Source organism: Melanaphis sacchari, unplaced genomic scaffold, assembly GCF_002803265.2.
Source record: "Melanaphis sacchari strain LSU unplaced genomic scaffold, SCAv2.0 Contig65_pilon_pilon, whole genome shotgun sequence".
NCBI lineage: Eukaryota > Metazoa > Arthropoda > Insecta > Hemiptera > Aphididae > Melanaphis > Melanaphis sacchari.
The window spans coordinates 2,366,544-2,384,620 of NW_020271469.1; the positions used below are offsets into that span (position 1 = coordinate 2,366,544).

The 18,077-nt window shown below is 28.1% G+C and overlaps 1 protein-coding gene across 3 annotated transcripts in view; it reads left to right on the forward strand.

The window, feature by feature from the left end:
- The window catches only part of LOC112600510 (MAGUK p55 subfamily member 5), a 49,889-nt gene extending 38,907 nt beyond the window's left edge, over positions 1 to 10,982 (forward strand). For all 3 annotated transcript variants that reach the window (XM_025347750.1, XM_025347751.1, XM_025347752.1), the window contains 9 exons: positions 5,986 to 6,229; positions 7,708 to 7,934; positions 8,028 to 8,276; positions 8,345 to 8,599; positions 9,049 to 9,409; positions 9,510 to 9,674; positions 9,793 to 9,924; positions 9,993 to 10,174; positions 10,257 to 10,982. In XM_025347750.1, coding sequence (XP_025203535.1) covers positions 5,986 to 6,229; positions 7,708 to 7,934; positions 8,028 to 8,276; positions 8,345 to 8,599; positions 9,049 to 9,409; positions 9,510 to 9,674; positions 9,793 to 9,924; positions 9,993 to 10,174; positions 10,257 to 10,442 — 2,001 coding nt within the window. In that variant the 3' untranslated portion in view covers positions 10,443 to 10,982. The remainder of the gene's footprint in view (positions 1 to 5,985; positions 6,230 to 7,707; positions 7,935 to 8,027; positions 8,277 to 8,344; positions 8,600 to 9,048; positions 9,410 to 9,509; positions 9,675 to 9,792; positions 9,925 to 9,992; positions 10,175 to 10,256) is intronic.
- The last annotated feature ends 7,095 nt before the right edge of the window (positions 10,983 to 18,077 follow it).

Below are 18,077 nucleotides of genomic sequence, written 5' to 3' on the forward strand. Positions count from 1 at the left end.
TATTTATCTTCGTATTTTGTAAACAATCTCATTATAATATTCTTATTAGTATTTTGTTCGTTCGCAATTATAATAATAATCGCTGTATTCCACATTTTGACGAATTTTAAACCATTGAAAATCATCGATATTTTGCGCAAAAAATATTGTATTCAAAGGCAAGAACTCTTGTACCTTTTTTACCGGCTGTTAATTATATTATATGACTTTATTCCTTCGTAAATACTGGATTAGGCATGAGAAATACAATATATATTTTAGTATACAGGTCCGTTCTTTTTTTTTAAACTGAACAATATATTATGTTTCGAATAAAACATCGTATTTATGAGTCTAGAAAAAAAATACGTTTACGGTTCGACAATGCGCGACTCGTAAAATAATACTGAGCAGAAGAAAATATTACGATTGCTGCTGCATCTGTTAAAATAATGAAAAATATTTATTCGTATTTTTCATATTATTGTATGTAGTATGATCATACAATACATTAATAGTATATCAGTGATATTTCTAAAATATGTTTAGTAATAATACAGATATTATTATTATATAACTCATCAATTTTTTATTTCATAAATATTCTGACACAACCATTTTAGTTATCTACAGTCATAGATCGTCGTTGTCGAATCATCGATGATGAATATGATGATGATGATGCGGCGGTGATATTTTGTATTACTTATAATATTCGGTTTTCCCGTAATAACGGCAGTGCACGAAGTAGTGGTCAATGAAAATCATCTTTTAAGTTCGGAAAAAAATGCTCAACGTGGTTAACTAATGTATATATATATATATATATATCAATGACAAGCGGATCTCACGAATTTCTCGAACGTGGGAAAATAGACGGTGATCTGCACCAGTTTATATATATATATATATATATATACAATATTATATTATACCTATTGCTTATTGGTTGGTCGCTCCCTGGTAATACGTAATAATGGTCGGCGTTTCAGAATACACTTTACCCGTCGCAGCAGTCATTGAATCGTTATGATGGCGTTTTACGGGCAAACGAAGTATACTTACAGGTTTGTATCAATGTTCGTATGGCACAAACTATTCGGGAAACCCTCCTTCGTCATCAAACCGATTCTAACGATAATAGCCATTACTCTCGTGTACAGAGTGATCGATTTACACGATGACTTTAATATTATTTAATTTCTAACGCGATTGTTCCGCGTTCTTGCAATAGTACATTTTTGCAAGATATACTAATTTTTATCATCACAGTGGTTTTTATAGATGTTTTGATTGCTAGCTATACTATTGATTTCATAGAAAATGAAATTCTTGTTATAACTACTTTAAAGTAATATATTAAATAATTTTTTTAAATTTTTTAAATATTATTACTTCGAAAAGTAGAGTTTAGCTATATAATGTAAAAATGGATCATTCCGTATAGTATAGTATTTTACATCACACTATATACAATAGTATTTGACTGATCAAATTTCTTCGCTGGAAAAATATTACGTTACTTAATATTTAATTTGTCATTTGTCGTTCTCGTTTGAGTTTTCAATAATTTTTTGTTCTTGTCATGTTTTACGATTCACGCAGGAATAAGCATTCCAGGTGAAACATAAGATGCTTTCAAAAAGAAGTGCTACGAGAAAAAATTTTTTTTTTTCTCATTTGTTATGTTGATTTGCGGTACTGCATCATACGCACATTTTTCTCATCGCCGCGTGTGTGCACGCGTGTGATGCAAAATATACGATTTTAAAAATGATAATAAATATTTTTTTTTGGCCTTACGCATACACATCTTCCTTCAAATTATTATATAATATTATTTTTATACACACTGAACATATACGATAATATTACACAAACGACTAAGAGTGTTGAATAAAACGCTACAGGGACAACGTTGGGGAGGTAATATGTATACAGAGTGATTCACGAAGCATCTTCACTTCAATAATTTTTTTTTTTAATTAATTTATTCAAATTTTGATTATTGGTGTTCTTAAGTATAAACTTGTCTAAAGACTATATTTTAAAATTCTTGGATACCATTTGAAAAATGTCTTCTAGTGGTGATTTACGCAAACTTCATTTTTCATATGAGATCCTCTTTTCTATTATACATTATTAGAAGATGGGATTTTTTTTTAATATTGATTCATCTAAATTAAGGTTTTAATTAGTGATCTTGAAGATGATACTAAGGTTTATTATAGGGTGGGAAAATATAGAGGTATGATGATTTGAAATTTATAGTAATTTATATTAATCTATAAATATTTTATATAGTATTTAAAGTTTACTTATAATACAATAAGTACTAGATTAAGTATAAGATTAGTTTTAAATTTTAAAAATCTAATGTAATCATTATTAAGAGATACCTATTATCCTTTATACGATATAAATTTTAATAAATCGAAAACTACTCGTTCAGATTTTGAGTTACGATGTGATACATTAAAATTTTCAAAATATTATCTGCGTACCGATTTACTGTAAAAAAGGAACAAATGCATAGGATAAAGGATAAAGTAGGGGCGAGCGCACTTGATGAATCATACTGTATAATGTATATATTGTTGATTATTATGAAATGAAAAAATGTTATTATGTACAGGGTCTTATGTCTGAGGAGCAGGTGCAGTTATTATATATTGTACCTTTATGTAGGTAAGCGTACCGATATTTTTTCACACGAGAATTTTCGATACATTTACAGGTGTCCATCATGGTATGTTACATAACAGGTGTCTCGCATATTGTTTCATTATTGCATAACTCCGGACAGTAAAAAAACATTTATAAAATGCAAAATAATATTATATTTATAAAATATATGATTTATGCAGCGACAAATAAATTATTGTGGATAGTGATTATAAACGCGCAGCTCTTATAAACCACTTTACTATGATTACTGTCGGAGCTGTCAGCAATGGTGTTTTTTAAAATTCTGAGGAGTATTAAATGTTATTGACCATCTCTGCAGTAGTACTTATATAATAGTAAATATTATACATACAAAACAAAAAAGACGATATGTGTGTACAAAACATTGGCCCGTATATGTGGTTTACGCGCACTGTAGTTTTCGTACTATATGTACACATTTCATTTCACCAGTACTCGAGATTACGTGCGTTGTCGAAGAGATAAAAAAAAATTAGTATTTTAATGGGCTTTCGCTCATTACGGGTTTTGTCGTACGTCAAAGCGATTGTGCACCGCAGTGAGTACGCCTACCTTTAGCTGCAATGGCTCGAATGGGATTGGTAATTATAGTTTTATTTTTCGTTTTAAATTTAAAATTAATGTTTTTAAGAAAATACATAGTTTAACATTACTGTAGTCAAATACATGGCCTAAAATTGTCATTAATCGTATATTTCTATATCAAAATAGGCATCTGACTTTTGACTTAGCAGAACGTAGGTATATATGTACAACACTATTTCCCAGATATCATTATTGACATTTTACATTTAAAAAACACATTACTTAATCATTTTTTTATTATTAAATCAGTTAAGTAGAATACTTAATATATATATACATTTTAATGGATATTAATTAATGTTCACGAATCGTTTATACCTTAATAATTATTGAAATAATAAATACGTAGGTATTATTATTTATTAGAATTTAAATATTTTGCTCTAAAAGTAGAAAACAATTACATCTATTAATGGTACTTAATTCATAACACAATGTGGCAAATTGAAACGAATTTAATTATATAGAAGGTATACTGTGTGATTCAATTTTAATATAGAACAATAAATACGATAATAATTATAATTATTAAAATAAGTACGAAATATTTTCGTAATGTTATTACTATCATTGTTAAAATATTGATAATTGTTCCCACAAAAAGTTCTATAACATTTTTTCACGGATTTTACAAATTTTAAATTAGAAACTAGTTTCGAAAGGTAGTTTATGGTTATTATTACAAAAGACTTCGACATTTTTTGATTATATTAATGTAATCATTCATTTACAAATTTTCACATTGGTGTAATGTACTATAAAGTTAAGTATAAAAAGAAATACATTTTAACTTCAACAAAAACCACAAGTTATTAATCCTGAAACATAGAAAACCTGTCTAGTTATATGTAGGAACTAACATTTTCAATTTTAACATTGTGTAAAATCTTGTATCAAAATTTTACCTGTTTATGAAAAAAGTATAAAAATATAAATATAAATAAATTTATACCTTGTTCATAAATCTGTATAGTTTACTTGCCATTATGTTTTGAGTTTAAAAAATTACCATTTCCCATAAGTAATGAAACACCTCGAAAATAATGAATCCGATTTGTTAAATCTTGTTATCTGCTTTTTATGTCGACACAATCGATTCAAATTGAGTCAATCGGACGAAATATTAGCATATATTACATTATATACATAATATTATACCAAAGCGTATTCTTATATCTATTTAAGAAATGGTAGAATCTTTTCATACATATTGCCATGTAGGTGTGCAGTAGAACAATGATTTCTATTCAATTCAGAGTCGACCTGATTGAATCATATTGTTTCGTGCTTATAAGTTATAATAATGTCGACAGAACAAGAGAATACTTCATTAATTTTAATCTTATCTGCAACAGTGACATATTTTGTGAGGTAACAAACTGAGAAAATGTATTCATTGTACAATAATAATAATAATAATAATAATAATAATAATAGTGTTAAATAGATGTTTGTAACTTTATTCAAATAATTAAATTTCGCAACTTCTGTCTAACATACTCCTCAATTTAAGCTACTCACTCATTATGCACTGCAGAAATTAAAACATATAGGTAAGCACAGTCTACCGTACACGCAAGTGTCGATTTGATATCATAATAATAAAATAATTCTCGTTTTATCTTAAGTATATTATCGTTGTATCATAACACTGTAAGATTCCTGTATATATATATATATGAAACATAAATAATAATTATGTAATGTATACACTAAGATAATATTTATCAATAAACTTCTAAACCGAGAACACGTTAAGTATCTGTCTCTGTGCTATATAAGTATAATATTATTGTAAAGAATACGTGCAATGCGACGCAAACACATAAAATGCTTACAAATTGTTACGGCCACTATATTATTATTATTATTATATTCTCATAAGTCATAACGCATAAACCAGCCGAATGTAATAATGATAAAAGAATGCATTTTTGTTTTTCGTAGAAAATTCGTGCAGATTTCTTTTGCTTGACGACGATGACCTCTCTCTTACTTGTGTATAATTTCTCGTATCTTATATAAACTAAAATTTCTTTATACTACAGCCGATATCGTGTATTATAATCACTTTATCGTTGTTCCGTACCGACTGCAATATAGTTTGTGGTCATCCGATAATAATTGTAGGAAACAAAAACAAACGAAAAAACCATATAGGTACCCATAATAATAAAATATCGTTATCGGCATATACATTATGGCGCGCGTGTATTACTCCTCCCAATCGGATGTGCCATAGGAATACGCGCGCGGCAGCTTTATCCGGTCGTCCACATCCTCCGGACCGTAAACATAATAACAATAATACCTAATAATAATGATATAACGTCGGGATTTGTGTATACTTTTTTAACATACTTCAGACTACCTCGTACACACGTCCGAGTGACACGCTGGTGGCTATATCTAATATGATGTTGTGTAATTATACTCGTACGAGTATAATACGTTCGCAATTCAAATGACGGCCGATATTATGATGATTTCACGTACTCCGATGATGGAACTTTACCACCGTCGGACGATTGTTTCGGATTCGGTATCTACTTCCTACCTACTTATACATATATCATGATATATCCAATATTTTTGAAAATTATACACCGAAATCAATGAACAACAATTATAATGTCATGTGTATATAGTACTGCACATAATAATATTATAATATAATAACGATGCGATATCGATTGTTTTTCATGTATATAGGATGCGTTGCGGAAGCGAAAAGAAGAAGAGGACAGGGTCGCTCAACAAACCGAATTTCTCAATCGGTCGTTGAGAGGGTCGAAAAAACTTCGAGAGCTCGAACACGAACCACCGGAGACGGGAATCGTCAACGATGGGTTTTCGTCGGAACAAGACGAGGACAACAATCGTACTACCATTGGTGCTGTGAACTATTCTGAAGAAGAATCGCAGGATCCGTATGAGCCGATATACAGGGTTGTAGGTGAGTGATACGATTTTGGGTTTTTAATTTTTTTTTGTTCTCGCTTCCACGTTGTTTTGTGACTCGAAAAGGGATGTCGGTCCCACGAAGTTTTTCGCACAAAGTACCTATATAGGCAAAGCTTCGGGATACATTATAAAGCAGTAGAATATAGGCTTGTAACTGTTAAAAGTGCGCCTACATAAGACGAATTGATACGGCAAATACCAGAATGCACGTATATTGTATTGATGCCACTAGCGTGCATATATTTGTTTTTCCTCACTCTCCTCAATCTGTTATTGGTCCTGCTAATTGTTTTGTATAAAAACTTTAAGTTTAAATAATAAATACAACTTAAATAATAAACTATTATTAGGTGATACATATTTATTAATGCGATTTTGAACTAGTTTTCGATATAACATGATATTATACCTACTTATTATTATATACCAACTAAAACGTAATATACAATATTTATTTATAATATTAACAAGTGACTATTGCTTCTGAAATTAATATGCAAAAGCACATCGAGCAATTTTAATATATATACGTAATATGAATAACATATTATATGTGTTAATATAATAATAATAATAATAATGTGTGCATATCGTTAATCCAATAAATACGATCGTTATATTAAAAACATTCATTATTAAAAATGTACAGCCATATACTCATATAAATATAATGCTCTTGCGTACAACTTAAGTATTTATAGTGTATTGTAAATAGACTACATCTGCATAAAGTTATTATAATTGTACGTGTATAATGTGTACATAGATTCCACCATTACCGAGTAAAGACTAAAGATTATGTGTAATTTAAAATCATTGTCACGAATTATTGTTTTTATATTTTTATAAAGACTAAGCCCCTTTGTGACTAGTGTCCTTTTTGTCGTTCTTCTTAATACGGTTCTGGCGCCAAATACTACGTCGATCAGGTATTGATAAAAACCCTGTTTCATATAAATTTTTTTATCTTCTCAAGATGTGTCACTGGACGTACTTATAATATCCATTTTAGCACGAGACGTGATTCTCGTATACGTCGTATACCATCAGGGAAAAAAAAAGAGGTAGGTTTCTTTGCCTCGGTTGGAAGGGGAAAACTACGAGAGGTATCCTCATTGTGTTCCGGTCGGAAACACCGTAATGGAATGCTATATGATGTTATGATGTCGTCAGGCATTCAGGTCACGTCGTTCTATAGTATTCCACTACATGGGTACTTGCAGTCGGCCACTATGAGCACGCCCTGTGCATAATAACCTGTCACCAACACTCGTGACGACAATATTATTATTATTATTATTATTACTATACAGTGTGCGTGTGGTGGCGTGGCATATGTACCATATATACGTGTATGATTTACGTACACATTATAATAGATTTAAACTTTACGTCAGTCGTGTCGCACACTTTGTCGGCTGTTAGACGTTTCGTCGCGTTTTCATCATTGTCGTCGTTGTTGTTTTACAGGGTATGGCGAACTGATAGCTGCGCTCCAAAGGATACACTTACAGCTGAAAAAAAACGGGATCTATATTGGTAACAAGTCAGATCCGGACGTCTCTGTGATCCAATGTCTTTTGCTAAATCCGGAATTCGTCCGTGTGCTGTCAGTGCACAACAAGGTGCAGCAGTTGTGGCCTCCTACCACGACCAAGAGACCGGTGACTCCGGAAGCACAAAATTTGGTCCGAGACGTAAGTCCACACTGTTGTATTATTGTTTTGATTTTTATTTCGCGTTTCCACTAAAAGTGCAGTTTTTAATTTTTTTTTTTCTTAATAAAATAGTGTCTCGAGAGCATTCAGAATAGTGATTTGCCTGAAGCATCGGAACTCGCTAAACTATTGTCCCAGTATGAAATCGAAGGTGTGCTCTGGGCCCACGACACTATAGCTCAGGACGTGTTGCCGCAAGACGACGAGGCTACTACTGAAGTAACAGTTACGCTGCCCGCAAACGATTCATCTATGTACAACACGGACCAACATCCTCCTAACATTACAATTATTAATATCGAAAAAACCAACGAGCCATTGGTGCGTTATCTAGGATTTCTTTTTTTTCGTTCAAACAATAACTTTTAAAATTCGTGTCTTGTGTACAGGGTGCCACCGTTCGAAATGACGGTGATGCGGTGATCATCGGTCGAATAGTCAGAGGTGGCGCTGCCGAAAAAAGTGGATTACTCCATGAGGGCGATGAAGTGTTGGAGGTGAACGGTGTAGAAATGCGTGGCAAGTCTATAAATGATGTCTGTGATATCCTGTCCGTAATGACTGGACCTTTAACGTTTATGATTGTACCGAGTGCTAATCGGGTTACGTATCAGAATACAAATGGGAACAGAGAAAATTTCATTGTAAGTTTTTGTTTTGTTTATCTAATTAATTATTTTGCTTTTTATTCTATAAGAATTTGAACTGGGTAGCTTTTTTTAAATTTAAATTTAAATTCGAATTCTACTACAAAAATTATCACTTTTAATCTTATAAATACTAATATTAAAAAATATTTTATTTTATGGTATGTGTTATATATGTATACTAATTGTATAAATAACAAAATATTAAATATTGTTCTGTTACTTTTAAATACCTATAATGCATAAAAAAAAATTATTATGTTTTAATAAATTATATTCTAAAATATTATAAAAAGTAAGTCATTCATTGATATAGTGAAATAATCATACTGTTGAATAAATTAAAAGTAAATAAAATATGTACTTATTATAAATACAAATACTATTTGCATTTTCTAATGTATATATCAATTTTCATTATTAATATTAATTATATTCAATCATAGATGCATATGAAAGCTCACTTCGATTATGATCCCGAAGATGATGGTTACATCCCGTGCAGAGAACTGGGTATTAGTTTCCAAAAGGGCGATATCTTACATGTTATATCTCAAGAAGACGCTAACTGGTGGCAAGCGTTTAGAGAAGGTGAAGAAGATCAAACATTAGCTGGTCTTATACCAAGTAAATCTTTTCAACATCAGCGTGAAGCATTAAAACAAACCATAACCGGCGACAAGCCTGGTAAAGATAAACCCAAAAAACAAAATACGCTTCTTTGTGGCAAAAAGAACCTTAAAAAAAGGAAAAAAAAGTCATTGTATCAAGATGGTGGTTACCCTATTTATTCTTCAAACTCTGATGGTAAATTAAAAATAAATAAATATTTTTGAATGTTTTTATCTAGTTTAGTAAAATAAATTTTTATAAATTTGTATAACATTTCATAATTATTATCGTACAGAATATGAAGTTGAAGAGATACTGACTTATGAAGAAGTTGCCTTGTATTATCCACGGGCAAACCATAAAAGGCCGATTGTGTTGATTGGCCCACCTAACATTGGCCGACACGAACTCAGACAAAGATTAATGGAAGACCGAGATAGGTTTGCAGCTGCTATTCCTCGTAAGTATTAATGTTTTATTATTAAATACATACATTAGTCTGGTTAATTTTTATGTTTTGTTAATAGGGTTTTCTTCTTAAAAATATTAGTTTTTAATCTGTCATGTCGTGTTTTTAGATACTAGCAGAGCAAAAAAAGATGGTGAAATTGATGGTCAGGATTATCATTTTATCACCAGGGTTCAGTTTGAATCAGACATTTTGTCAAGAAAGTTTGTTGAACACGGCGAATACGAAAAGGCTTATTATGGTAATATATATAAAAAAGATTATTTATTTTAAAATACGTGTTAATAAGAAAAAAATATTAATTTACAGGTACGTCACTCGATGCCATTCGGTCGGTGGTTAATTATAGTAAGATATGTGTTTTAAATCTACACCCTCAGTCGTTGAAAATTCTTCGAAGTTCCGACTTGAAGCCTTTTGTTGTGTTTGTGGCTCCACCTTCCTTAGAAAAACTTCGTCAAAAGAGACTAAAGAACGGCGAATCTTATAAAGTATATATTTCTGTTTTATGATATTTAATAAACTAAATAAGATTTATATCTTGGTTATGTTATCAACAATATTAATTTGTAGGAGGAAGAGCTGAAAGAAATAATAGAGAAGGCTAGAGAAATGGAAGACAAATTTGGCCATTACTTCGATATGATCATCATCAATAATGACACCGAGAGAGCGTATCACCAACTATTAAATGAAATAAATAGTCTAGAAAGAGAACCTCAATGGGTGCCAGCTACTTGGGTAAAAACCGCGTCATAGCAATAGACGATGGATATTATTATTAGTATTATTATTATTATTATTATTATTATCATTGTTACATTGTAAAAAGTTCATGATGACTGATGAACAGAAAAACAACGGTGCTTACCGAACAAGTCGAATGGTTGGCATGCGTTCGGTATAGGCATACATAAAACTGTACGTTTAAGTTAAAATAATATTATGTGTTATGTTTGTACAGATTAAAATAGTGGAAAAAAAGTAATGTGATATATTACCTTAAAAATAGTATAGTACAGTGTTATATGTAAACGATGACCAATAAAAAGCCATCAACTTTGCCATTTTAGTATGTATAACTATAATATAGCCCTCAAATGAATGTTTTCCGTTGATTCCCCGTCGAAAAGTTGACTATATATTATACAACACACAAACTATTCGGAAACTTCTCGTAAATTTTTATAAAACGACTGAGCCCCACTCTTGTACGAACCCCTAATGTAATATGTAAGTATACAATAATGTATTGTCAATACTTGTTCAATTATTTTTGTGATTGTGAATGTTTAGAATTATATTGTTTTATTTTTTCTCTGTACACGAGGTGTACACAAATCATAATATTATTATAATATTGTAATTATTATTGCATTACAATAACTACCAACGAACCGTATTCGAAAATACACCTACTCACATGACGTGTATATAAAATAAAATTAAATAACTGTTTAAAATATTTTATTTATTGAATAAATTACCGTACGGTGTAATATGCAGCCAATTAGTGATCGAGTAGACAACGGGTATGTTAGGATATTAAATAACCATTTTTAAATCCTGAATTTGCACGCCTTACGCGTGCCTAGACTACTCAGGCGGGTATTATACTTTACTTTTTTTTAACCAATCAAATGATTCTTTTTATTTTTATTAAAATTATTATTTAAAACATTACAATTTTACTATATCGAAGGTTCAGTATTTCAATATGTGCACAAATGTTAAACTTAATAATACCTATATCGTATTATTATTATTATTATTATTATTATTCTTTTTTTTTATTTGTATAAAATCTAACTCGCCTAAGCATTATATTTTTATTTATTATTTTGTTGTTTTTTTTTTTTAATATTGATCTAAATACATATAGGTATGTACCTATACATTATGTATACCTATATATATATATATAAATTAATGTAAGTTATTTATTATTTGTATACACAATTATTATTATTATTATTATTATTATTTTAGAATCTATTAATAAATTCAGCTCAATATTAGATGAAATATTTTACTCGGAGGTATTCCTCTCCGTAACAACCTCTCCTAAAAGTTGAACTGATAATGTAGTTCAATTGTGAAAAATACCAACGAGATTATGTGCATAGTTATGTTATCATTACATCAATGAAATGATTAACCTATAAGACGTAAGTATTAAAATGTATTAAGATGACTTAGTATACCAAAAAGCCATTTATCAACAGTCTACATATTAGAACATATTGTAACTCCTAAGTCCCAAAAATTTAGATATTTAATAATATTATGGTTAATGACGACTTTTAAGGATTTTACGGTCTGGACGTAAATATACATTGTCTTTCTTTGCAGCATGTCGACAACCAACATCAAACAAGTATAAAAATACTCCAGCTACCACTGCTCGACTTTTAAATGTTTTGTTCACCGTTTGCCAAGTCACAATTTATTGTTGATTATATTGTTTTACGGTGATATCGTCATATCTATAATATGTATAGTTATAACTTACCTTTTAATAATTACTGTCAAAATATTGCTTTTAATAGTATTATAATTATAGCTCGGATTTATATGCAACTGTATATTTTTTACTTCATATTTTTGGATTATCGTAAATCATTTTTACAAATAATATTAATCAGAACTCATTTGCAAAATGCAAAAATTTTACTGATTTGAATATAATTAAATATTTGAATAAAATTGCATATTAGAATGAAGATTATGGTCAGTCGTCGAACGGAACGATAATACACTAGTTATCATAATTTATATTTAGCCATTTAGAAAATAGAGGTTTAGATGTTTAGGAAGTTGTTGAGATAATTATGTATTTTTGACAATCCAAAAAGAAAAGTAAGTACATACATCTATTAAATTTATGGACACAGTTTCCATAATATTAACTTTTTGGTACCTATCTATCGACTATCGATGTAATACAATTAATTGCATCATACCTATAAGCTACAAAATAAGAATGTATCTATTAAAAATAATTTTTTAATATTATTAATTGATAAAGATTTTAAGGATATTCAAGAATTGAAGGATAAAAAGAAAGGGAGGTGATGAGAGTGAAACACTTAGTACTCGTAAATTCTATAGCTTTAGACTTTATGGATATTATGTGCTATTGTCAACAATGTAGAATTATTTATACAAATCACAATTATTATTATTGTCGATTGAGATTTTATTCCATATAATTGCTATTTTTACAATTGTATGCATAAATTATAGCAGTTTATGTTAATAAATTAATTAAAAATATACTAACTTAAATCATGCATTAATGGGTCATGGTTGATAATTACTACAGTATAATATTATAACATGACTATATTATTACAATTACAATATTGCAGTTAATCATATGTAATTTATTTTATTATATAGAGAATACTATAAAATAATGTCGTTATTAAAATGATATAATATTGTCAATGGTTTATTTTATTACGGTGTTCAAGAAAAAATGAGTTTATAAGTTTTACTAAAAAATATATTTTGACACACCCCATGCATCTGTTTTATTATTACGTTTAAATGTTTAATAAATTATTATTATTGATAATATCTAGACATTAATTCATTGATTTGTATTATTAATTTATTTTTATTTATTATATGATAATGATACTAATAATATGACAAAACAAAATAAACCATATAGATTTATTTATTTTTAATTTTTTTCAGTGAGATAATTTACGGTTAATTTTTCTCTAATTTGATTCATTCTTATAAAATATAATCAATATTTTTAAAAACACAAAATATAAGTTTAATTTTTAATTTATTTGATTTATGAATTAAATTTGGTGCTTTCAAAAAGCAAAATTTTTGAATATTTAGAGATAAATTTAATTTGCATTTAAATCCGAGCCCTATAAAATCTTTTTACTTCAATCGCGACACTACTGTTACTTACTATTGTACACAAAATAAATATGAATAGTTTTAAACGAATTCCCAATAATAATACGAGTAAAATATATATCATCAGAATGTCACTGATATGATATTTCAAAGTGGCTTCATAATATGTTTTATGTTATTTTCTAAAGTAATGAAATATATAATATAATAATCTATAAGCTATAAATACACAATAATAGTAGGTATAATTTAGCATTTCCACTCGCTAAATCAACTAAAATTCTTTCATGATTCAAATTATATAACTACCTAGTACCTACATAATATATATATTTAAATATGATACATGACAATCAACTATTTACTTTTACGTAATGCGAATGAATTGTTATTATAATTTTATGCCAATCAACTAAATGAGTCGTAGGCATACATTAATCATATCATACTGAATCGGATAAAAAGATAACATAAAATGTAATTATATTAGTATCATCGAAAAATAAAGTATCCATTAACACTGGTGTAAGGATCACCAACTTACTACTAACATATTATTATGTTTTAGGTAATAAATTTATATATAATATATATACATATATAGTGAATTTATTTGAGGTTTTCAGGTTTAATTTTCGTTTGATTTTTTTTTTATTACATTATATATTATAAATAATATTACATTGTAAATTATTTGTATTAAAACGATTCAGCAAAAATGTACTAAAAATTACTTACAAAAGTGGCTAATAGATATTAGAGATTATTTTCTAATGTAACCTAGAACAGTTCTCGTTGTATTGATCTTGGTCAGTCTGGTGGTGCAGAAATAGGTTTTTAGATTAGTAATTTATAAATTATTTTTTTTTTAAATTATGAAATATCTATTTTATTACCTAGCCTGTAGTTATATGGATAATTGTTTATTTATACTACTTACGCTAATATTATTATGTTACGATATATATTAAGATTAGGTAATGTTTTATTTATTTATTTTATGCCAAACGGAAATTATTAACAAAATTACATAAAATAATGATATAACAAAATTTGTGACGAGTAAATTAGAAAATAAAAAAAAAAAACCTACTTAAATAAAAAGGCAGTTAACGAGCTATTAACTGAGCTATAAAAGCGTGCACAATATAAAATTACTGAAAAAGCCTTCTATGCAGATGATGATTGTAACTGTGACTATTGAGTCGTGTGGCACATAAGACTGGACTAGCTATCGCGTGACACAAAATTAGGTAGAAACTTGAAATTGGATAAGTGACTACTCAAGTAATAAGTAATATTCATCAATTATTATAAATATTCATACAAAAATTAGTTTTTTTTGTTAACGCTGCTTGTATTACTACTTGTATTACCTGTTGGTCCACAAAGCGTTTTTTAAATTTTTAAGTATGCTTAAATACAAGTAGTAAGGGCCATATTTTCAAATGTTTAGCACTTTTATGCAACTTAAAAAATCTTAAAAAGTTCAAATTAAATTAGAACTGTCTTTTTTACAGTTAATCGCTTATTAAATGATTTTTTTGAAAATTTAAATATATCTTAAACGACATTTTAAGGAATAGTATTTGCTTTATTCATAAGTATTTTTAAAAGACAATACTATAATAGTACAAAAAAATGATTTTAAAATAATATAAAAACACGTATAATTGGCTTAAGTATATACTCGAACGATTTTTACAAATTATAAAATAATAATAGATTAATATTATAATTGTTTTAACTTTCTAATCATCATTGCCTATAGCATCCTAACCTATAATTATGAACCTATATTATCTTTAGTACACATTTAATTTAACTTCTAAAAATCTACTCATTTAAATTCATATTTAGGTACATAAAAGTTTTCAAAAAAGTTTTAATAATTTAATGGAAAAATAGCAATTTTTATTTTAAAAAGGAAGTTGATAAAAAATAATACAAAAATCTAAATATTCATGAGCTAAAATGAAATTTATCCGTGAGCGACCCTATAGTTATCAAAAAGAGTTAAAAAACGAATCAAAAAACACTATGCGAGCCTTAAGAAATGTATATGCCAATTAATTTAGTAGTTTCCTAGTCTAACAAACTGACATTAATTATACATAGAAAGAAAGAGAGAAAATAAGTAATTATTTTTCGAAAAATTAATTTAATTATTACAGACTCAATTTACCTAATACGTTAATGTTTTTCAGACTAAGTTCACCGGTATATTATATATTATTATGTTCTTAATTATTGAAATTCTAAATTACCTGCAGTCCTATTGGAGAATTACACGCTAAATACTTGTATTTAATCTTATAATAATCTGTGAAGATAAGCTAGTGTAAAATAGATTATATAAGAACTTCTAAGTAAGTACCAATAAATTTGGATAAGTTTAAAAAAAATAATTCCATTGAACCAAATCATACGACCATCAAAACTGCGGTAAATGTGACTGATCTGAATTAATGCGTCAGGTTAATTGAAGCGTGCTAAGCTTAAGTTCGCAGTATTATGGTTTTATGTATTTTTATGTTACTGCAAAACAATTTCTATAAAAGTGTAACAAATTATATAATAATATGTTTCGATACATTCCTATGCAAAATTTGACAACAAACATCAAATAGATGCATACTGCTCACTGACGATGATATTGCATACATTTATGCGATAACGGTTTCGGTTACAGTTTTTGGCATATAATTTTTTTTTTATTCAAGGATTTATCTACTGCTATTTTTAACGAAATCTATTACCATTAAGTAAATTTTAATGTTCTAATAATTAGTTAAATTTTTAATACGAGGATCCTAATATATAATAATGTGATTGATATAATTAAAAACGATATTTAATATTCACTTGCAGTTCAAGACTAGATTATTCAAAAACTAGAAAATGTTTTCCTGATCTGTTGACGATTTTTTTGCTGAAACTTGCAGATCCAAGAATAATTATAATATATGTAATAATTAAGTAAATATAATTCAAGGACGTTATTAACTACAGGTAATTACTGTATTAGATTTTTTATCAATAATTAAATAAAATCATTATAGCGTAAAAATATAATGAAATTTACACATTAAAATTAACCATAAAACAACCTTCTAATAATCTGCAGTGCAAAACATTCGTTTGAAATATTTATTTTAGTTACATTTGATGATCTTTCTCACGTATTGTGTAATTATAAATTGTTTTTTAAAACCTTATTGTGTCATATCTCGAAAAGCCACACCATACTTACAATTTTTAAATGTTTATTTTTGGGTAAAGCTCAATTAAATTAATTTCATAGTATTATTATAATAATTCCTAACTTGCCGACTGCCGTCGAATAACTTTCGTAAATTTAATCATTATTTCAATAGTACCGATTTAAATGTAATCAAGATTTTTACGTGTTTAGAACTACTATACTATTATAATTAATAATGTATAATCAACTATTAGGAGCTTTTTTTCTGACATCACAACTTTTAAATTTCACTATTTTACAGTTTTCTATTAATATTTATAGTGAAATAGTTAAAGTTTTATGAGAATTAACTACAAAATTTCTATAAAAAAAACTGTTTAAATAATGGTCATCTTCGAGTAATGAACAAAATTTGAGACATTAAGACTAAAATTGTCCAATATTTAAAGGTTTCACTTTGGTGGTATAAGTCAGTGGTTTTCAACCTTTTTAACAATGTAGCACACTTTTTCTTCTACAAAATTTTTGCGACACACCAATTCATATAATACGTGAAGCATAATATATTTTTATATATAATGCATATACTATATTTTTGAAAATATCAGAAGAAATTCTGTAAAATTTTCTAGTTATTTCCGAATGAACGTATCGGCATTTGATGAGCTACTAACTATGTGTCTAGGATTACGACTTTAAGGAATCGATACTAACACGTAAAAGAGTACGAAGGAAGGAATATTGAAAATAAAATAATAATCGGTCGTGCGTTTTATTACTGCGTGTGTGTTCTCCACCAACCATTATATTGCATTTCAACAGGAATTTCATTTCACGCGCTATTTTTATCGTGCGATAAAGCCATGGCACACACCGTGATTATCGAAATATCGCACGTTAATTCTATAATACGATACTTATGTGTTGTGCTCTATTCATTTTAATGTATTTCAATAAAACGCGTCGTAAAATTACGGTGCGGTAATTATTATGTCGCGCGGTAAAATAACTCCTGTGTGTCCGAGCCTTATTTTCAAGAAATCAAATAAATTATATACCATACAAATAGTATTGAAAAAAAATAATGATTTATAAATTGTGATCTTAAATATTTTTGTATTTAACTAACGATTTTGTAGATAATTATTAAATAAAGGCTATAATGAGGATAGGTACTCGTATTTTATTTTGGCGACCTTGGATCCGTCAATAATTGTTATTAAAAATCTATATTTTATACATACTCTTAAATTTAATTGTATTATTTAACAGCCATGTCTGTTATATTATTATGAGAATAAATG